The sequence below is a fragment of the Tamandua tetradactyla genome, chromosome 3, assembly GCF_023851605.1.
Source record: "Tamandua tetradactyla isolate mTamTet1 chromosome 3, mTamTet1.pri, whole genome shotgun sequence".
Classification (NCBI taxonomy): Eukaryota; Metazoa; Chordata; class Mammalia; order Pilosa; family Myrmecophagidae; genus Tamandua; species Tamandua tetradactyla.
Genome location: NC_135329.1, coordinates 109,992,243 through 110,012,137, shown reverse-complemented (window position 1 = coordinate 110,012,137; position 19,895 = coordinate 109,992,243). Strand labels below are relative to the sequence as shown.

Genomic DNA, 19,895 nt, shown 5'->3' with positions numbered 1-19,895 from the left:
TAAAAAGTCCTCACTACTTCTTTTGCAGTGTCATCTACTGTGAAGATTTGAATTATGTGAAGACCAACTTGATGCAAATCTGGAACAACTTCTATTTTTATCAGGAGTAGATAGCAAAAAGCTAGTCTTCAAAGAAGCAACATTAGCTTTTAAATTCAAATTAGATTGAATTAACTCTAAGTAAAAGTCCATTTATATATCAGAGTTGTTTCTTGCACCCTTACTCCAAAAAACACAGCATTATTTAATAGCTTCAGTTTTTCAGGAACAGCTGTAGGTCAAAGCAATAGAAGGCAGCAAATCACTCTGTCTTTCTTCACTCACATATAATTTCCCTCCTCTCTATCAGATCAAAAGACTGACTGGGAGTCCTGGTTAGCCTCATTGTTCTTTAACTCTCACGCAGAAGTCTTCCTTGCAAAAACGTTGCTCCCGTGGTGCCATTCTGTCTGCTGTCGATAGTAAAGAGTGCATTCAGTGGAATTCGACTGCCTGAGTTTGAATCTTACCTCTGCCACTTACTACTCTCCTAGCTTTTCTGTACTTCATTTTCCTCCTCTTCAAAGATGAGAATGTGAACAGTACAACTTTATGACAGTTTGAGACTTAAATAGGTTAATATGTTTAAACAGTGTTTAAAAATGTTCTTGGCACGTAGTAAATGCTATGTAGATGCTTGCTATTAACAGTATAATGATGATGATGATGATATTGACAGTCAACAAAATGCTCTTCTTTTCCTGCACATGATCCCATTAAAACTTATTTTCAGCTTACCCTGGTCAAGACAGATCTATTATAGTTCCTAAAATACTCATTCTTTAATTAATTTCTAAATTATTTTTCATTGGAAATTATTTACTTGTATTTAATTTTGCCCTTGAAGAGCTTGAGAATAGACCATCAGTGACCCCTTAGTGAACAGACTGTAATGTAGGTCAAAGCCAAATTTCTTTAATATTTGATAACTAATTTATAATTCTTATATACATACACAAATTATATCTACATATGCATTTTATGTGTATATTTTACATGTTTATTTTGTGTGTGCGTATTTTTATATATTTTATCTTTAATATTGTTATTGTGATATAGAATCTTCTCTAACCAATGAAAAAGTAGTGATTAGCCTTCTTCCAATAAGATACAAAACTTTATTTCTCATCTAGCTTTTTTTTTTAATTTCCCCTCTTTTTATGGTTACCCATGAATAACTGCATTTGTTATGAAGAAACGTGGGTAGCAGTGGGAGCATATTTTCTACCAACAAGTCCATCATAGTTAATTAAAAATCATGATGAGAAGTTTGGAACCTCCAAATCATGTGTTTTAGCAACGTGCTCTAAATCATTAAGCATTCCATAGAAACTCCTGCCAATACATTATAAAAACCACCTCACTGCTACATTGATGAAGCAATGATTTTATAATCACCTTTGCTTTCTAAGTCTTTGTATAATCCTGTATTAGTTAGGGTTCTCTAGAGAAACAGGATCAACAGGCAACATTTGCAAATATAAAATTTATAAAAGTGTCTCACATGACCACAGGAACGCAGAGTCCAAAATCCACAGGGCAGGCTGTGAAGCCGACGACTCCAATGGAGGGTCTGGATGAACTCCACAGGAGAGGCTCACCAGCCGAAGCAGGAATGGGACTTGTCTCCTCTGAGTCCTCCTTGAAAGACTTCCGGTGATTAGATTTAGCATCACTAATTGTAGAAGACACTCCTCTTTGGTTGATTACAAATGGAATCAGCTGTGGATGCAGCTGACGTGATCATGACCTAATCCTATGAAATGCCCTCATTGCAACAGACAGGCCAGCACTTGCCCAATCAGTTAAAAAGGTACCACAACTTGGCCAAGTTGACACATGTCTCTAACCATGACAAATCCTGATATGTTAATATAATAAAGATAGAATAAATCCTTCTTACCATCCTACTTTAATGAGAAATGTGAGTATTCTAGGATGATTAAATGACCTCTCCATGTCCATATAGTTGCAGTGTTTCAAAACTTAGATTTTAACTTAAGAGACATGTCACTTTTCTGAGTCTGTTTACCCATCTGAACAACAACTACAGTATGTTCATGGACTAGATGATTTCTGAAATTCTTTACAGATAAAATATAGAGATAAGTCCCAGAATATGTGTGACATAGTATATGTCTATCCAGTTGTTACAGAGACAGTCTGTATTTGTTCCTCTGAAATCCATCATGTGTCTAAAGGATTGTTTCTCTACACTTATGAATTACTCTGCCATATAAAGCATTGGCAGTCACCAGTTAGTCATTTATATGCGTAATGGGCATGCAACCTATACCATCTTCTGAGTTTTGATATAAATACTGAATGAAACTGACCTGAGATTTCCTCATCCCTTAGAAAATGAAACTCAAGATTTTTTTCCTAGGCTGAAGATGGCATATTGATTTCTATCTCTGAATCAATAGATGAAGGAAAGTAAAACACACAAATAAAACTATTAATACCTTAGTTACAACTTTATTATCAATGAACCAAATGGAAGAAATTAGCTGTGTGATAGGATATCTGAAAAGTATATTCACAAATACTGAATATATTGGAATATCACTATCTCTGAGAAGGACAGAAATTACACTGTATAAGAAGAAGAATATTACTCAGAAAAGTAAATGTTAAATGAAGACCATTCCAAAGGAAGGTAATTTTCAATATGCTATTTTCTGGAAGTTATGAGTGGAACACTCTTCTGTAATCTGTGTAAGATAGTTGGAATACTAATTATGATTGCAAATTTAAATTTCAAATGCAGATTAAGTTATTTATAATTAGAAATGCTGCTGACTTTCTAACCCCTTGGGCTATACAAAATGGATAGATTTTTTTTCTTTAAGAAAATTACATAATTTAAAACTTAAAAGACTGACATGATTCAATCTATATGTAAAATGTAATGAGATTTCTGAATTTGAATTTCCATAGTCAGAACAGAATATGATAACATTATGCAACAATTACACATACTTTCTGGCAATTTGTCATTTCTCGTATGAAATGCTGTACACCAAAGTACATGATGGTGAACACTATAAAGTAGGTCAATGCTTGGAAAAATGCAAATGACTTTAAACGTACAGATTAGATTTTTATCATTAAAAAGCTAAGTATTCCTGAGCAAAATGAGTGGTTCATCGAATCTATCTGATTTTGAAAAGTGAACATGAGATACCATTCTGTCTCTACATTTTCTCTGTTATGCAAAAGAGAATGTTCAAGATGGACATGCTTGTAATTTTGTTCATTAAAAACTGTATCTTTTCCTAAAAAAAAAGTTGATTAGGCATTTTTTTTCTGAAAAGATTGTTACAAACTGTCCAACTAAGTTAATCTTAATTGATTTGCATTTTCAACTGAAGTCTTAGCTATGTGCCTCTCACCTCAGTATAAGTGTCTATCTCTATCATACACACATACACAAGAGTACACCAAGTGTAGCAAACACTTCAAAAGTCTTGTTTGGGGGAATTTGGGGTATTGGAAAAAAATTGACTTTCTTTTGACATACGTGAAAACATGTCCTTATTATTGTAATAACTATGACAATTATCACAACTCTAAACTGAAGCTCTCTATCTTGTTTAGCAAAACTACCTTTAAACCGCCTGAGTTCATTCAAAACAATGAACAACTACACTCGTTTTTAAATAATTAATTTAGAAGAAATCTAAAACTACCAGATAGTTATATTATGCCATTTTGTGGCTTGGTTGTTATTGATTATCTAAGACAGGCACTCAACCATACATACTAACTAGAATTAACAGGTGTAATCAATAGTCAAATTTTACTGAACATCATCTTATAAGATTATATGACAGATATGATTCTGTAATTAATAACATTGAAGACATTATTGATCAGACTGTGTAGCATTTGAAATACACTAGAATGGTTTATGCATTCATGTCAAAAGCTTTATTTAAAGCTTTCTATATATTTGACCCTCCATTCTGGGGATACAATAATAGTATAAAAAGTGTCCTCATCCTCATGAATTTTATATTCTGGGACAAGATGACAAAGTTGAATAAGTTCCTAAATAAATAAATACAAAAAATTCAAATTTTAATAGGTATGTTTAAGGAAATGAGGAGGAGAAAAACTCAAATGTAATAAACTTTTAATTGGATAGAGTGATCAGTGACAGTAAAGGCCTATTTGAAGAGGCAATATTTGAACCAAGGAGAAAATAATATTTTCTTATTTATGTCTGTATCTAAGACAATGATTCTTAGTCTTACATCGAGAATGGACTTGATGGGGGAAAGATTCAAAAAAATAAGGAAAAGGAGTCCACTTAGGAAGCTACTGTGATGGTCAAATTTAAAGACAGTGGTGGCTTGGGTGCTGGTGGTCTCAGGAAAGAGGAATGATAATAGATATATTTAATGTAGATGATGGACGGTTAACTACAAATATTTTCAAATGGATTGAACGTGGGAAATGAGGATAGGATCGTCTTAATGCTGGGATAAAGATTTCTGGATTACATACTTGATGGATACTGAGAATAGTAAACTGTGGGTTCTATTTTAGACGTGTTAAAGTCTGAAATTTCTTTGAAACAAGTGGAGATAATGTGCTAAGCGGTATAATGAAAGCTAGGCCTCAGATCTCTGGACTAGAGATATAAATTAAGGAATAGCAGCATGTAGGAGATATTTTAAACAATGAGGGAAAATCTGATTACTAGAGAAAGAGTAGAGTGGAAGTAAGGAAGGACTTGGACCAAGCTCTGAACCCAAATAAAAGATGGCATGCAGTGGCCAGGCATTAGGAGAATCAAGGAATGTACAGTCAAAGAAACTATGAGAAGAGTATCTTGAGAAATAGATCAGGGTCATATTTTAGTGTACTGCTGAAAGACCAAGCAGATGAAGACCAAGAAGTATTCATCACATTTGGAAACAGAGGTTCACGAAGGACCATGACAAAAGCTTTGGGTGTATCAAAGAGGCAGACATCAGAGAGCACATAGTAGTTCTACAGCAGTAGTTCCCAGCTCCTACGTAATTTACTCATCTATTATGTTTATCATGTATTGACTATCTCCCCTTCTGTAAATAATTTCAGAGAAGGTATATATTTTTGGCATTTTGATATGTTTCTACAGATTTATATACTGGTACATCTATAGCATCTTAAAATCTTGCTTGAGGTATAATAGACATACAATATACTGCATATTCAAATATATGTAAGATATATATTTTGAAAAGTTGTGATAATCAGTACAATCAAAATAATGAACGCATGCCCAATCCCCAAATGTTTCCTTGCTGTAGCACTTAGTAGTCCCTCTCTGGCACCCCTGCCCATCATCTTGCCATCCCCCAGTAACCGCTGATCTGAGTTATCATAGATTAGTTTGTATTTTCTAGAATCTTATACATATAAGTACCCTTTTTTCTGGTGTCTTCACTCAGCATAATGTGAGATTCATTCATTCCTTTTTTTCTGAGTAGCATATTGTTATACACCCATACATGGTCTAATCCATTCACCTGAGTGCGAATTATCGTACTTGCCCAACACTAATGTTTCTATAACACATAAATAGAATATCATAAAATATTATGTTTCTGCTTACTTTGTTCACTTAAAAAAGTTTGATGATCTAACATGTCAGCACATTTATCTGTGTCATTCTTATAATGATTGCATTCATAGTATGGATGTAACAGAGTTCATGTGAATATCTTTATTTTGGCAAATATAACTCTTTGTGCTTTGTTTTGCTATTGCAAATAATACTTTAATGAATATCTTTGTGCACAAACATAACAAACAGTCCCAACAGTCTACCAAGTGGAAATGTGAGATTAGAGATTCAAATTTACTTTTAAATAGATACTTCATGATCACCTTCAAAAAGATTACAACTTTTTAAGTCATCATCAACATGTTAACTTGAACTTTCCCCAACACTATTGCCACTGAATTAATAATCTTTTAAAATTTTGTCCATTTGTTGTATAGAGAATGACTTTTTTGTTTTGATATGGAATGTCTTTACTATTCATGAGGTTTGAATATCTTTTCCCATGTTTTATTTACCATTCAAATTTAAGTTTCTATTATGGTCTATTTATAACCTATATTCATAAATTCCTTAAAGTATTTTATTTTTCATAAGATCTTTCTATTTCCTAATATATCTTGTAAATTCTGAGCCTTTGTAAGTCACACGCAAACATATATTATTGCTTCAAAGGTATTTATTTTTGATGCTTTCTACTATGTAGAACATTTCAAATTTTATGCAGTCTGATCTAATTGTCATTTTGTCAAATTTTCTGCCCTCTACATCTATTTAGGAAGACCTTTTAATAAAACAGATTATGGATAAATTTCCTATTCTTTTAAAAATATTTTTGTATATTTTAGTTTTCCCATACACGTTTTTAATCTATCTGGAATTTGCATATATGTATAATCTGATGTAGATTTTACTTCCACCCAAAATATTGAACAGATTATCATTTCTCTTTTGACTGATAAGGCATTCCTATTATGTTCTATGATAATAAAGTCTTAAAATATGTGGGTGTTTATGAAGTCTCCATTCTATTCTTTGGACCTTTATGCCAATATGGGCACCAATACATACTTCTAAAATTCATTTTAGCATTATATTATATTTTGATTATGTCACAGGGCAAATTACATATAGTATATCCTCATTTCCTTTCAAAATCTATGGATATTCTTGCATATTTACCATTCTAGGAATTTTTTTTTAGAATATGCTTGGAAGAATAAATGAATACTTTAGAATTGGATTGGGATTAAATTGCATTTATAGATCAATGTATGCAAAGTTATGTTAATGTAGTCAATTGCTATTGCTAGATTTCTTAATAATGGACTATTCATGTGTTCCTGGGATTAAAGTATGTTATACATTATTAGCATTATCTAAAGGTAGAACATTAAAGGTAGAACATTTTATGACTATAATTAGAAATGTATGGTTGTACACAAAAGTTTATTTTTCAGAAAAATTTCTCTTGAGTAGGTAGTCATATTGTAGATATATATCTTTCTCTCAGGGCCTTAAAGAATGAAATCATCATGTGTACTATAGGAATTGAATGAAAAATGTGAATTTTATGTGGGGTAATGAATTTGCAAATAAATATTTAAATATACTACTTATATCAATATTGAATATGCACAGCCGACTGTGTATTATTGTAATTTCCCTCCTCAGTGTCTAGTAGTTAGTATGTTGGAGGTTTTTTCAATTTCTGTTAGAAACTTATTTTATAATTGAGATGTATTAAAGTTGCCTCATAACATGTTGGGAAAATTTCAATCTCAGTGAACTAGCACTGGTTGGACTTAAAGTTCACAATGTGGTGAGAGAACAGAGAAATGATTCTCCTTGTCATTTCCATAGGCCTTAATCCATGCAGTTTCCCCTTTCAAGACTGCAAACTAATTTAAATATAATGTGGGTCAGGTAAACAAATACAAATAAAATCATCAAAAGTTCTTTTAATAAAATTTATATTTAATGTGTAAGCGTGTCATCTTCAGAATTGTTTAATTGTAAAGAGTAAAACACACAGATGTACAAAACATTCAAATAGTATAAAAATGTACACAGTGAAAATAGGAGTCTCTCCCATGTTCATAATCTCAATACCCTGGTGGATAAAATGTACTAAATTTTCATTTTCTGTTGATTTTCACGATGTCATTTCAGTTTAATGGAGGAAGAAAAGTTGAGGACTATTCTTAAAGTGAACAAAATCAAAGCACTTACATCTACTAGTTCAATATTCAGTGAAAATCGGATTCATAGGAATAGTATAAGATACAAAGGTCTGTCAGATAAGAAATTGATAAGGTGTCATACTTGAGATAACTATCAACAAAATTAGTAGAAGTATTTGTCATACTGGGTGTGAATTAGGTAATTCCATATTTTGAGCAGAAGATACGGCAGTAAATAATTTACTTCAGCCCATGAGGAAGTGGGCAGTCTTCTAGTTGAAACTTCACTTGCAGATTAAGTGAAGATCAGAATTTTTTACTAGAAACCTCCCATTTGATGTGGCAAAACACTCAATTCTGAGAAAAAGTTTGACCAAGAATTTCATGGTGTGACGCTTCTTGCTCCACTTAATTCCGAAAATCACACTGGCTGCTCTAGTATAATATATAAACTTACTTTGATTAGGATACTTTTTTTTTTTCTGAGCCTCTGCCTTCTTCTCTCATAGTCTATCAAAGAACAGGTTCTTCCTTTGTATGTTCATCTTACTGGTCTCTTGTACTGAAGAATATCATTCATAGAAAGCAGTTAGCACAGGGGCTCGTGGGCAGTAAGTGCTGAGCATTTAACCAGTGTTGCATATTTACCATTAGTGGTTAATGGTATTGTTTCTACTCTTAATGGATAGCCCACATCGCCATCGTATTGAACAAGCCTGGTTTTGAGAATTATCCCTTACAATTCAGTCTTCTCATACTAAATATGTGAGTATGAGACATACTCATCTCAAGGTTGAATGTTTTAATTTCTAGATAGATCCCATTTTTGTCCACTTCTTTCATATAACCTGGATTAAGCTTTCCCACTCTCCCTCATGGAGTTGGTTAAGTAAACCTCCTCTCAGTTTCCTGCATCCATTTCGGTGCCTAGTCCCAAGCTATTTCCCACACCATAGCCCAAGTGATCCCAGCACATCAATCCGATCATCATATTCACATCATAAGTCCACAAGCCTCACATGATGATGAGCTTCGTTTCCCACCACATTCCTACTATCCAGTACAGCGATGCCTAAATACCTACAAACTCACATTTTGGCCCAGTCATACAGAGGCCATATTTTCATTCATTGAATGCAATCTCTGTCCTCTTCAGAACCTTCAGACTTGCTAGTCTCTCTTCCTACCTTACATATTCTGATGAACTCAAACTCCTTTATTAAGAGGACATCACTTCCATTATTATGACTAACTTTTAGCTTGACTGTATTTAGGGATCAAAGTTCTCAGCCAACATTTTTGTTTTCAATTCTCCCAAAGGGCCTAAATTAAAACAACTCTTGCTGATTGAAGGGATAGACGCACAAACTTGACTATTATTTGAAGAAGTTCAGAAAATAGCCCCCAATATAGATTCTTTATTATGACGGGTTTAATGTATTTGTTTAGAGTTGGCAATTTTATTGTGAGTTAATCTAGGGAGTAACACATTAAAAGATGAATTCATTTTAGTGAAGCTAGAAATAAAATAAATTCACAATCTGAATGAGTATGATAGATGAGGCAATCTATAAGAGCCCATTTTATATGTTGTATGTGCATGTACCTGTACATATACATCTGCTAAAAGGACTGACAATTCCTCTTCATCCACAAGATCTCATTTTCAATATATTCATTATTGTCTTTAACCCTCTTTTTGATGGATACCTGATTTATCAATGCCACCTCCTTCTGCCTATTTAAGGCATGAGTTACAAACACATGTATGTAAATAAAGCAGCTAAATAGTTAACATAAGTGAGTGAAACAGGTTGGATACAGACATTAGATACCCCAGTGATTGTAGCAAAGTAAAGAAGACATGTTCTTTTAAATCAAGAACAGTGGCTGATTGACTGCTGTTCTGGAATATTGACCCATTTTTAATATATTATCTTATATATTATAATTTTTCAAGAAGATCCAAAGGTTTTGATTTTTAAAGCAATATTTTCTAAATTTTAAGTTAAAATCTACTTCATTTTATTTTTTATTTTAGCTTAAATTTTAGATCTCAGTCTCGCATTTTGCAATCTCTGCTTTCTGGCAACTTTGAGCACTTCTCACGATAATATTGAAATTCTCAGAGAATGTTTTGCTTCCTTATTTCCAGGTCATTCACCAAGGGGGATAATGTCAACCAGTGCTTCTGTAAGCTACAACAAATTCTTCACTTACTGACTAATGCCTGAAAATTCACAATTAGCAATATATACTACTGAAGGCTATACAAAATACAGGCTTACTGGGAATAGGCAATATTTTCAACTGTTACATAATACATGTTTATAAATTAATATTATCTCACAAATCATATCATCTACAGTCTTTATTATATAGACCATATAATTTAGAGATTAAAAACTTAGACTAGTTCTTACACCAGGTTCTTCTGGCTCCAAATTTAGTGTGCTTCCTAGTCTCCATGAGAACATTTGTTTATGTAATTGTGTGAATAAGTCTTTCAGAGTCATTTTTGCTTTTTTGCGGAAAGGAGAAAGATTAGAAGGAGTAAGTTTATGGCTGGCTGAGCATGTTAAAACAAACAAACAAACAAAAAAGGACTGAAGGACGAGATTATACACAGTATTAAATTTGTAATCCAAAGACAAATTTTGTCTTTTTCAGAAAGTGTTTGAGAATTACATATTTTTATTTGGTTTGTTTTTCCCTTAATGAGATTTTGTGCCCTGTTGACGTAGTCCTAAAGTAGATCTCTGTAGCCTGACAATTACTTAAATTGAAATAATGTAGTCTCCAGAATAATTTGTAAATGGAAGCCAGGGATTTTACCACTAAAATAGATTTCAACTCTTACATATTCCAACTCTAAATACAACTTTTTCTTAGTCATTTTTGCATTTCACCATCGCTTCCTGATTGAAATAATAAATAGCTAGATAACAGATTAATATCTAACCAGCTCCTTGATTAAAATAATATAGAGATATTCTTATAATATTAGCGAAACAATAGAACTTCGTAATATTTCAAATTGATAGTTATTTTTCTCCCATTTTTTGGTTTATGGGAATTTATCTAATGCATATTACATTTTTGAGCCAGAAGTAATGTAATCTTTTCATTTAGTGTGGGACGCACAAACACACACACACACACTCAATTTCTGGAGAGTGGCTTTACATTTTCGTTTTAATAACATGTCATTATGAAACAATTAACTTTGTTAAAATGAATGGGATTTTCTATTCTCAGATTATCTGCAAAGAGGGAAAATATCACAATCAAATAAATATATGCCATCACTTCAAGCTAGACTTGTATTAACTACATTTTCATAAAGTATATTGCTTCCTATAGGAATATTTGTCTAAAAGAAGACAGCATTCCCTTGCCTCAAATACTTGGCCTCCCCTTTCATACTTCTTTCCTCTTTCCCCAACTTGAAAAACATATCTCCAGAGACTAACATTTTTAGTTTACTGAAGCTGGAATAAGGAAAGATACCTTACAATCCACAGCTGAAAAGGATTAGTACTTTAGAGTCATAACCTCTAATTTTGCTACAATCAAGCTGTCAATTTTTCTGAAAGACTTAAGGGTATCCTTCATTTGGGTACTATATCCCTCCAAAGAAGATTGCCTCAGTTCACTCAAATTTGGCTCTAGATTTAGAGAGCTTACTAGGGAAAAAGATCTATCTGGAGAAAGCAGTGAAAATGTGTCTTCTACATTGTGCAACAATATGAGCAATAATTTTTTGCTGTTAGGGTAACCTCATGATTCTACAGGTTCTTGGACATGACACATTCCATTAGTGCTTACGGTTCATCAGCCTGCCTGATGAACTAGCCATGGAAGCAACTATTTATTTTATGTTTCCTTCTTCTTCTTTCCAATTTGGTGTGTGTATTTTATTTTATTTTGTGTTTAGCCTCTGTGGAGGTAAGCACTTAGCTGTCTGGTTCCTGTTTTCCCATACAGACTTTATATCCAGGCCAAGAACTTTATGTTTTCTGTTTTCCCACATTTTGTATTTACCTGACCAATTTTAATGCCTTTCTATCAATTCCCTGTTCATAATATCAAAATCCAGCAGGGATTTCTGCTTTTCACCCCCCAGCTAACATCCATTCAATATGAGTCTCTTTTATATGGCCCATACTATTGATCATCTTGGTCATTCTACCAGCAATAAAGAGGAATTTTATTTTGGTTGCTATGGAAGTCTCTAAAATACATGATTTCCTAATATGGCCAAAGACTTCTTGAGAATAGGACCATTCTGTTGCTAATCTCTTAGTTCTATAATCTGTTCAGTGTTGAGATGTGAGTTATTAAAGATAAGCACTATTAATATCTTCACTCTGTTGCCATTATTCTCTGAGAGTCCTCTTGTCACTGATGATATCATAGCTTCAGATTGAATTAATTGGTGGTGACCAGCTGTATTAGTCAGGGTTCTATAGAGAACAACAGGAGAGATTTGTAAATATGAAAGTTATAAGGGTGTTTCCTATAACCATGGGAATGGAACAGTCCAAAATCTGTACGGCAGGCTGTGAAGCTGGCAGCTCTGATGAAGGGTCTGGATAAACTCCACAGGAGAGGCTCACTGGCTGAAGAAACAGTGAACATTTTCTCTTCTTCCTTAAAGGTCTTCAACTGATTGTATTATACTGTTGGTGGGAGACACACCTTAGTTGATTACAGATGTGTAATCAGCCACAGATGCAATCAACTGACTGATGATGTAATACACCAACCTCTGGTTTTCCAACCAGCCATGAAATATTCTTGCAGCAATGGTCAGGCCAGTGATTGCCTGACCAGACACCTAGGCGTCATCACCTGGCCAAACTGACACCAGAACCTAACCATCACACCATCATTACTCCACATCCTAAGTATTTCTATTGTTACCAGAATCCATTAGGGATTCTTTGATCCAGGAAACAGAGAATAAATGCATAGGGCTGAATGACTTTACAACTCACCAATATCTCTTGTGCTGAGCATGAAATGTAAAGTTTATTTCTTTCCCTAATCCATATTCTTTAACCTAGAGATGTGACCTGAATCTGATTTATCCTCTAGAATTCCCCATTGGTAGATTCTTCACCAGCCTGCTTTCCTGAAAAAGCATCACTAAATCAAACTTTCTTAATTCTCTACAGATATTAGGGATTAGGCTTCTTAATTGTCAGCAGGCCAGGTGTAAAGCCTGCTTACAGCAGGTGGAGAAAGATAATCAGCATTGGTTTTTCGCCTGACTGATAGAACATGAAAATTCTAAATTCAGTGTGTTACTTTGCATGAAATATACCATATTTGCAGACATATCAGTACAATAGAAAATCATGTTTGTAATTACATCTGATAAAAAAAGATACATACATTTCCATACTTATGCTAGATAACTGACATTGTATTTTTGAAATGCCAAAGGTTTGCTCTAGAAAATGATAAATATGCCCAACAAGCTCTAAACAGCTTACAATAGTGATTTTGCCTTTTTCTCTCATGTTTCTAAATTTCTGTCTCACACTGACATGCACATACCCTTTGGCTATTTATTTACTTCTAAATATTATATGAATGCTCCCAAATTGAAAAAAAAATCCAATTTAGATTATTCTATAGCATTTGCAAATGATTTGTGGTTTTGATAGGAAAAATCTTACATTCTTCCCATCTATGATTTTCATTTTTATAGCATTTATAGAGAATGCTATATTGCAAAGCTTTTTACAGTTAACTTCAGTTAACCCTGACATATTGCTGGGTAGATGGATAGTATTTATTATTAGATTTGAGGAAATAGCATACTGTAACATTTCATAATTTCAGTTTTGAAGCCAACTGGGGAGAATACTCACGATAATGGTTATTAAAACGTATCCATGAGTTGTATGTTTAGTTCAAATCATATTTCCCGTCTTTGAGATCCCAGTAACCACATTGCAGAGGTTGACTTGCAATTCCTGCTACTTGGCATCCACTGTCCTTTTACAGACACTCTCTGTCTTCCCCTTTAATCTAAGCCACTGCTTAAGAATGTTGGCTGACCACTAAAAACACAGGAAATCATTGTGTTAAAAATCCATGTTTCTTCTGGTTGCCAGGTTTTGCTGCTCTTATACATCAACTACATGTCTAGCTATAATCTCCTTCAAATAAGTGTTTCTATTTTTTATGTGATACCCCTCAGAAGTCATTCTCACTTTTGGTTATGCAAAATAAACTTGACTGTGTTAAATTAATTAGTACACTAGTTTCCGTTCAAAGTGATCATATTAATTAAAGGGCAGAGAACATGTGTTATTTTCCTTGCTCTAGTCCCTTCGAACTCTCACCCTTTTCTTACAATAGTCCAATAAGTCTGAATATTGAGCAGCAAATCCAAACTAGTAGATGTAATATAAATGCAGGCATTATTACTTATCCCAAAAGATGATTAATACAGTATCTCTCTAAATGTCTCTATCTGTACTAACAATTTTCCAATTTTTAAATCAAATTGTATATGGTAAGGATGCATAACAACTGGGACTTCTTTTCATTGTTGAAGAGAGTCTATATTGCTAAAAATTTTGGAAAAAGTTCCAGCAGAAACTATGCAAGCTAATCATATGTATATCCTAAGAAGTAATCATTCCATTCCTGGGTAAATACCCAGCAGAAACCAGTGTTTGTGTCCACTAAGAGACATATACAAGAATATTCATAAGTTTAGGTATAATGACCCCAAACTGTAAATAAGCCAAATGGGTGTTTTTCAGTAGAATGATAAATCAGTAGAATGGCACACAAATTGTGTTATACTCCTATAATGAATTACTATCTAACGGTGAAAAGAGTAATAACTGATACATAAAATAGTATGGACAAATGTCACAATGCTGAGTGACAATCATAAATGAGAATGGTTCCATTGACATGGATTAGTTTAAACTAATGAAGGGTGTAAGAAGTCAGAGCTGTGTTTACTCTCAGGGGAATACAGACTGAAAGAGATCATAGGCAAGCCTTCTGGGGTGCTGGAAATATTCCAGTATGGTGGTGGTTTAACAACATAAGTAATAGTCCAATGGGTTATACCCTTAAAATTTGTGCAATTATAAAACTATACAAAGAAGAATAAAATAAAATATATGTGTTTTTTTAAATCTGTGAAACAGTCAACACCTGACTATATTGAAATAGTAGTTTTCCCCAGAATCTCAGTCTATAAATGAAAAAAAATCACTAATTTATTTTTTTAAATACTGTGTTTTGTTGTTTTGCTTTGTTGTAGTGTCCTGAATTTAAAAGGCCCAGGGACATTGCAGTTGACTGGGTTGCTGGAAATATTTACTGGACTGATCATTCTAGAATGCACTGGTTCAGTTACTACACCACTCACTGGACCAGCCTGAGGTACTCTGTCAACGTAGGACAGCTGAACGGCCCCAACTGCACCAGACTTTTAACAAATATGGCTGGAGAACCCTATGCTATTGCTGTAAATCCTAAAAGAGGGTAGGTTAATGGTTTTGTGCCTATGTCTTTGGATATGAGTATCCACTTTTTGAGATGTCCTGTGTTCTGTAGTTTTGTTTCTGCAATGAGTGTTCAATGTATAATAGATAAACAAAATTTCTGAAAATCCATCTACTTCTCCTTCTGAACAAAAGCATGTCCTTTTCACACCAAATGATGGCTCAAAAATGGATTTTTCCTGAAAAGTTGCTATGATATATAATCAGTGTGTGTGTATGAGACTGGTTGTGTTTGTATACTGAATTTTTCAGAGTAATGAAAGTGGTATATAACCATATAGCTACTATTGTTGATCTTTTGAGATTAACAAAAGATTAAAAACGTTTTCGGAGTTTTCAAGATAGTAAACATAAGAAATGTAGAGTATTGGTGTTTTCGATTAATTGTGTAATAGAAGATGGAGGTGTAAATATAAACAAATTTAAACAATTCAATGCAAATATTTCCTCTCTTTTACTTGAAGAGGTAAACCTACAGGCAACGATAAAAATGAAAATATATAATCACCCTATAAAGAGTGTTATTGGATCTTGAATAGTGTCAGCCATTATGTGCTAATTATGTTTACGCAGTATGGTATCATCTAAATGAAGAGAATAATTTTTGTTTGAGAAAGTAGTTAACTCTATTTTAAAAAGGCGTATTGATACAACATCAATAATGGAATGTCACAACAAAGATATTTTCAAATTGTGAAAATATTTTTTTCTTAGGGGACTTTTTTTAGGGCATTTTGATGGGATATTTCAAATCAAACTTTAAACATCAAATAATGAACAGTGGTATATCCTATTAAACAATTCTCAAAATTTAGTGTGCATAAATAAGATTTTGTTCAAATTGTAGCTTCCTGGGAACTTCTATAGGAAGTTTGCATTCTGTAGGTTAGAGTTGGGTCCAAGACTCTGTTTCTTAGGGGACTGGGATGATTCTAATGCACAGAATTTGGAGAGACACTGCTTTTTTGGAGTAGAGGCAGGTAGTAATAGCACCATCAACAGGCTAACCTCTTTCACCTCCTCTCTTCAGGATGATGTACTGGACTGTCATTGGGGACCACTCCCATATAGAAGAAGCAGCCATGGATGGTACCCTGAGAAGAATTTTAGTGCAGAAGAAGTTACAGAGACCCACAGGTATGATACATTTCTGTTCTACTCTAAAATGGGAAGTGATGCACTGAGAATATAAGTGTTACAATTCTTTATTAGTTTCATTAGCAATACAAATCATTTTTACAAATGGATAAAATAATTTATAGTGTGACTTGATGAATTCATTTTAATTTCATGTTGTATTTTCCCAACTCCAAGGTCAGGTCCTTCTCATACCACCATTTGTATTTTGGGGATATTACCTGAAATTGACCTAAGTTGTAAGACTATGAATAGAATATCACATGTATGAAATTTTGACAGCAGTATGTTAGGACATTTTTACAGATATATGTTAATGATGTTGGAACAGAAATGGTAATACTCCTAGAAGATCAGAGAGAAAATGGATAAAGAAGTGAGAAAGTATAAATAATTGTTGTGAAAGACATGTTTGGTGAGTGCTTACCTTTCATTTGCAGCTCTTTTCAATCTGGTTTCAATCTGCCTCCCAGCATGTCTCCTAAGCTACCACTAGAGACTATTCTTTCAGGACTGCTCAGGAGTACATGTCTTTTCTCTGCCTTCATGTCCTTTCTCCCATGTCATCTTCCTCCCAGCTCCCCATGTAAAATGTCTTTCCAACTACCAGAATCTTGCTCAACTTTTGATGTCTGACATTAGCACTTTTTCCACAGCATTGCCTTTTCACACTGCAATGGCCTTTGGGATGCTTTGGTATACACCACCCCACCAAAAGGACAGCATGCATTGTTTATAGGCCTTATTATTTAACGAGTATGCTTTGTAATACCTTTTGCAGTTTGCAATTTGTTTATATTTGGCATTTGTGTTCTTATTAATAGTTAATACCTTTCCTCCCCAACACATTGTTTTTACTTTTTGTGGGAAGGAGCAGCCTTTGGAATTAGGCTCATTTAGACAAGTGTGTCTGAACTCATTGATTTGTGTAAACAATTCTATTTGAACACCCATCATATGCCAGAGCTGTTCTAGATGTTGAGGAATCAAGTTCCCACCCTCATGAAGTAAGTTTCAACGCTCATGAAACTTATGTTCCTGCAGAGGATAGAATTAAAAATATGATATCAGGTTGTTATAAGTAAGGAAGGATAAGGGATTGGGAAGTTACAGGCATAAGATTATCAGGGAAAGGGTCTCTAAAAAAAAGAGAGATATATGAGGAGAGGCCTCAATAAAGAGAGGGAGTCAGCCATCTGGATTTGTGGGAAAAGAATCTTCCAAGCAGAGCGAGCAATAATTTCTGAGCTAGGAATGAACGTGGAATATCTGAAAGACAGCCAGCAGGTTAGTTTTATTGGAAGCATATGAGCAACTCAGGAGAAAGGTAGATAGGAATGTGGCAAGGTGACTACGCAGACATCACCCAGGGCCTAAAAAGCACTGACAAAGCTTTGGATTCTCTTGGAGCTTTCGGAGAAGTCACTGGAGGGTACTGGGGAAGCAAGTGACATGATCAGGTCAAACATGATTTTCATTATGTTTGATTTTAGCCTTGCAAACAAATTTCAAAATTTGTACAAAGAATTCCCTTATAGTCCTCATTCTACCCCCCCTCCACCATGTTGACATTTTATATAACAACAGTATATATGACATAATTCTCATTTTTAAATGAGACTGGCAGCAGTTTGTAAAATCAGCTGTAAGAAGGTATCTTAGGTCAAATTCTCTAAAGCAGAACCAGCAAGAGAATTTCTGTGGAAATGAAGAGAGGGCTGTCCAGGAGCGTCATGTAAAGGATGGAAAGAAGGAGAAAGAGCACAGCAATTCTGCATCTCAGGTAGTCTAATTTTGGCCTGAAGCACAGAAGATGCACTCTGGAGCAAAGTGGCAGGCAAGGGAGACAGCCTTTTATAAGCCTCTATCTGCCAGCCAGTGGTTGGCCCTGAGGAGATATACTTCCCAGGCAAGATTCCTCTAGTCAGCTGAGGACAATTTTCTGGAAAAGGGGAGGCAGCTTTGAGTCTCTAGTTTCTAAAGCAGCACTTGAGGGATGGTTGAAACTGACCAGTAAAAGCAATCTGGGCAAGGCATCACTGTGTCTCCTGGAGTGGGCTAAGTGAAAGCCACATGGGTGGTATAGCCTCCATGTACAAGCCAATCTGCTCTAAAATACAGGTAACTTAGTGATAAACATGGAAGTCCCTTTTCTCATAGAGTTTGCACTCAGTGAAAAAAAAATGAGGCATGCACAGGAGTAGTTAGGTTTTGACAAAATGTGAGATTGTTAGCCGTTTTATAATATCATGGGAGTCCAGAGGCAAAAAAGATTATTTCAAGTACAGGAAAATTAGGTGAAAGGTTTCATTTGAACAAGTCATTGAAGGATGGGTAGGCTTTTCAAAGATGGGCAGATAATGCAGCCTGAGAAAAGCGAAGACATCTTTGGAGTCAATGCACGTTGTTATATCTCAGGAAGTCACTTATGAGCTGTGTTATCTCTGAAATGAAGTGATTGTCTTGAAATCTTGGTTTCATCATTGGTAAAATCAAGGGATAACAATTAAAACTGTTGTATGCATTAGATGAGAGAATGCTCTGTGTTAGGTCCTGCAATGTAGAGCACATGATACCTTCCAAGAATGTCAGGATCTTAAAAGCCAAGGTATTTAGACATTATTTGTTGAAAATAAAATTTGATACCATAGTAAATACCTTCGGATTTTCTTTTGGCACTCTTTTATCACCTTGTAAATCAATAATATGGTAGTGCATACTTGCTGGTTATTGCTACCTTAAAAATTTGGGCTTTTCCTTTAACACAGGGCACATATAATTTTTTTCTCTATTTCTGGAAACACAATCATTTTATTTCTATCTCCGTGTTTTCTCCCTTATATATCACATTGGCACTATGGTCACTTTTCATAAGATTTAGTTTTGACTCTTTTCTTTTACTATTTTGAGATCATAGTTGGGAAAGAATGGGAGAACCCGTGGAAAATTTCAGAGCTGCACAAAAGAGAGATGAAAAATTCCTGAAATGTAATAGCACTCTTGCTATCATGGGAGATGTTAAGAAAATGAGCACATGATTGGTGCCATTATCATGCATCACTAAAACTTAGTGAGCCTATATCTTTATCTTTTATATATCCTTCAAATTGTGATCTCATTATGCTTGATTAGAACAAGCATGGCATTTTATTTTAAAATTTTCTATACTTCTACTGGCTTGAGTCCAAATATACATCACTCCCTGTTCTGATAAGGATGATTGACTCGGGATTTGCTTTTTTTTTTCCCTTTTTATTATCAGTTCTCTATTAAAGACAAAAAGGAGATGTGATATTTTAAAGATAGAAATCAATTTCTTCTTTCATATAAACTTGACTCATTTCTGTAACAGGAAAATAGTTGATTCCTTTATTAACTTTTTAATTTAAAAGTTGATCTTTTTATTAAAGGGCTTAAGGAAAAAAAAACAGCGAA

General features: G+C 34.1%; 1 protein-coding gene across 1 annotated transcript in view; it reads left to right on the top strand.

The window, feature by feature from the left end:
* LRP1B (LDL receptor related protein 1B) overlaps window positions 1–19,895 on the top strand; it is a 1,945,542-nt gene that overhangs the window by 1,834,455 nt on the left and 91,192 nt on the right. The window contains exons 78-79 of the mRNA XM_077153691.1: window positions 15,080–15,303; window positions 16,354–16,460. Coding sequence (XP_077009806.1) covers window positions 15,080–15,303; window positions 16,354–16,460 — 331 coding nt within the window. The remainder of the gene's footprint in view (window positions 1–15,079; window positions 15,304–16,353; window positions 16,461–19,895) is intronic.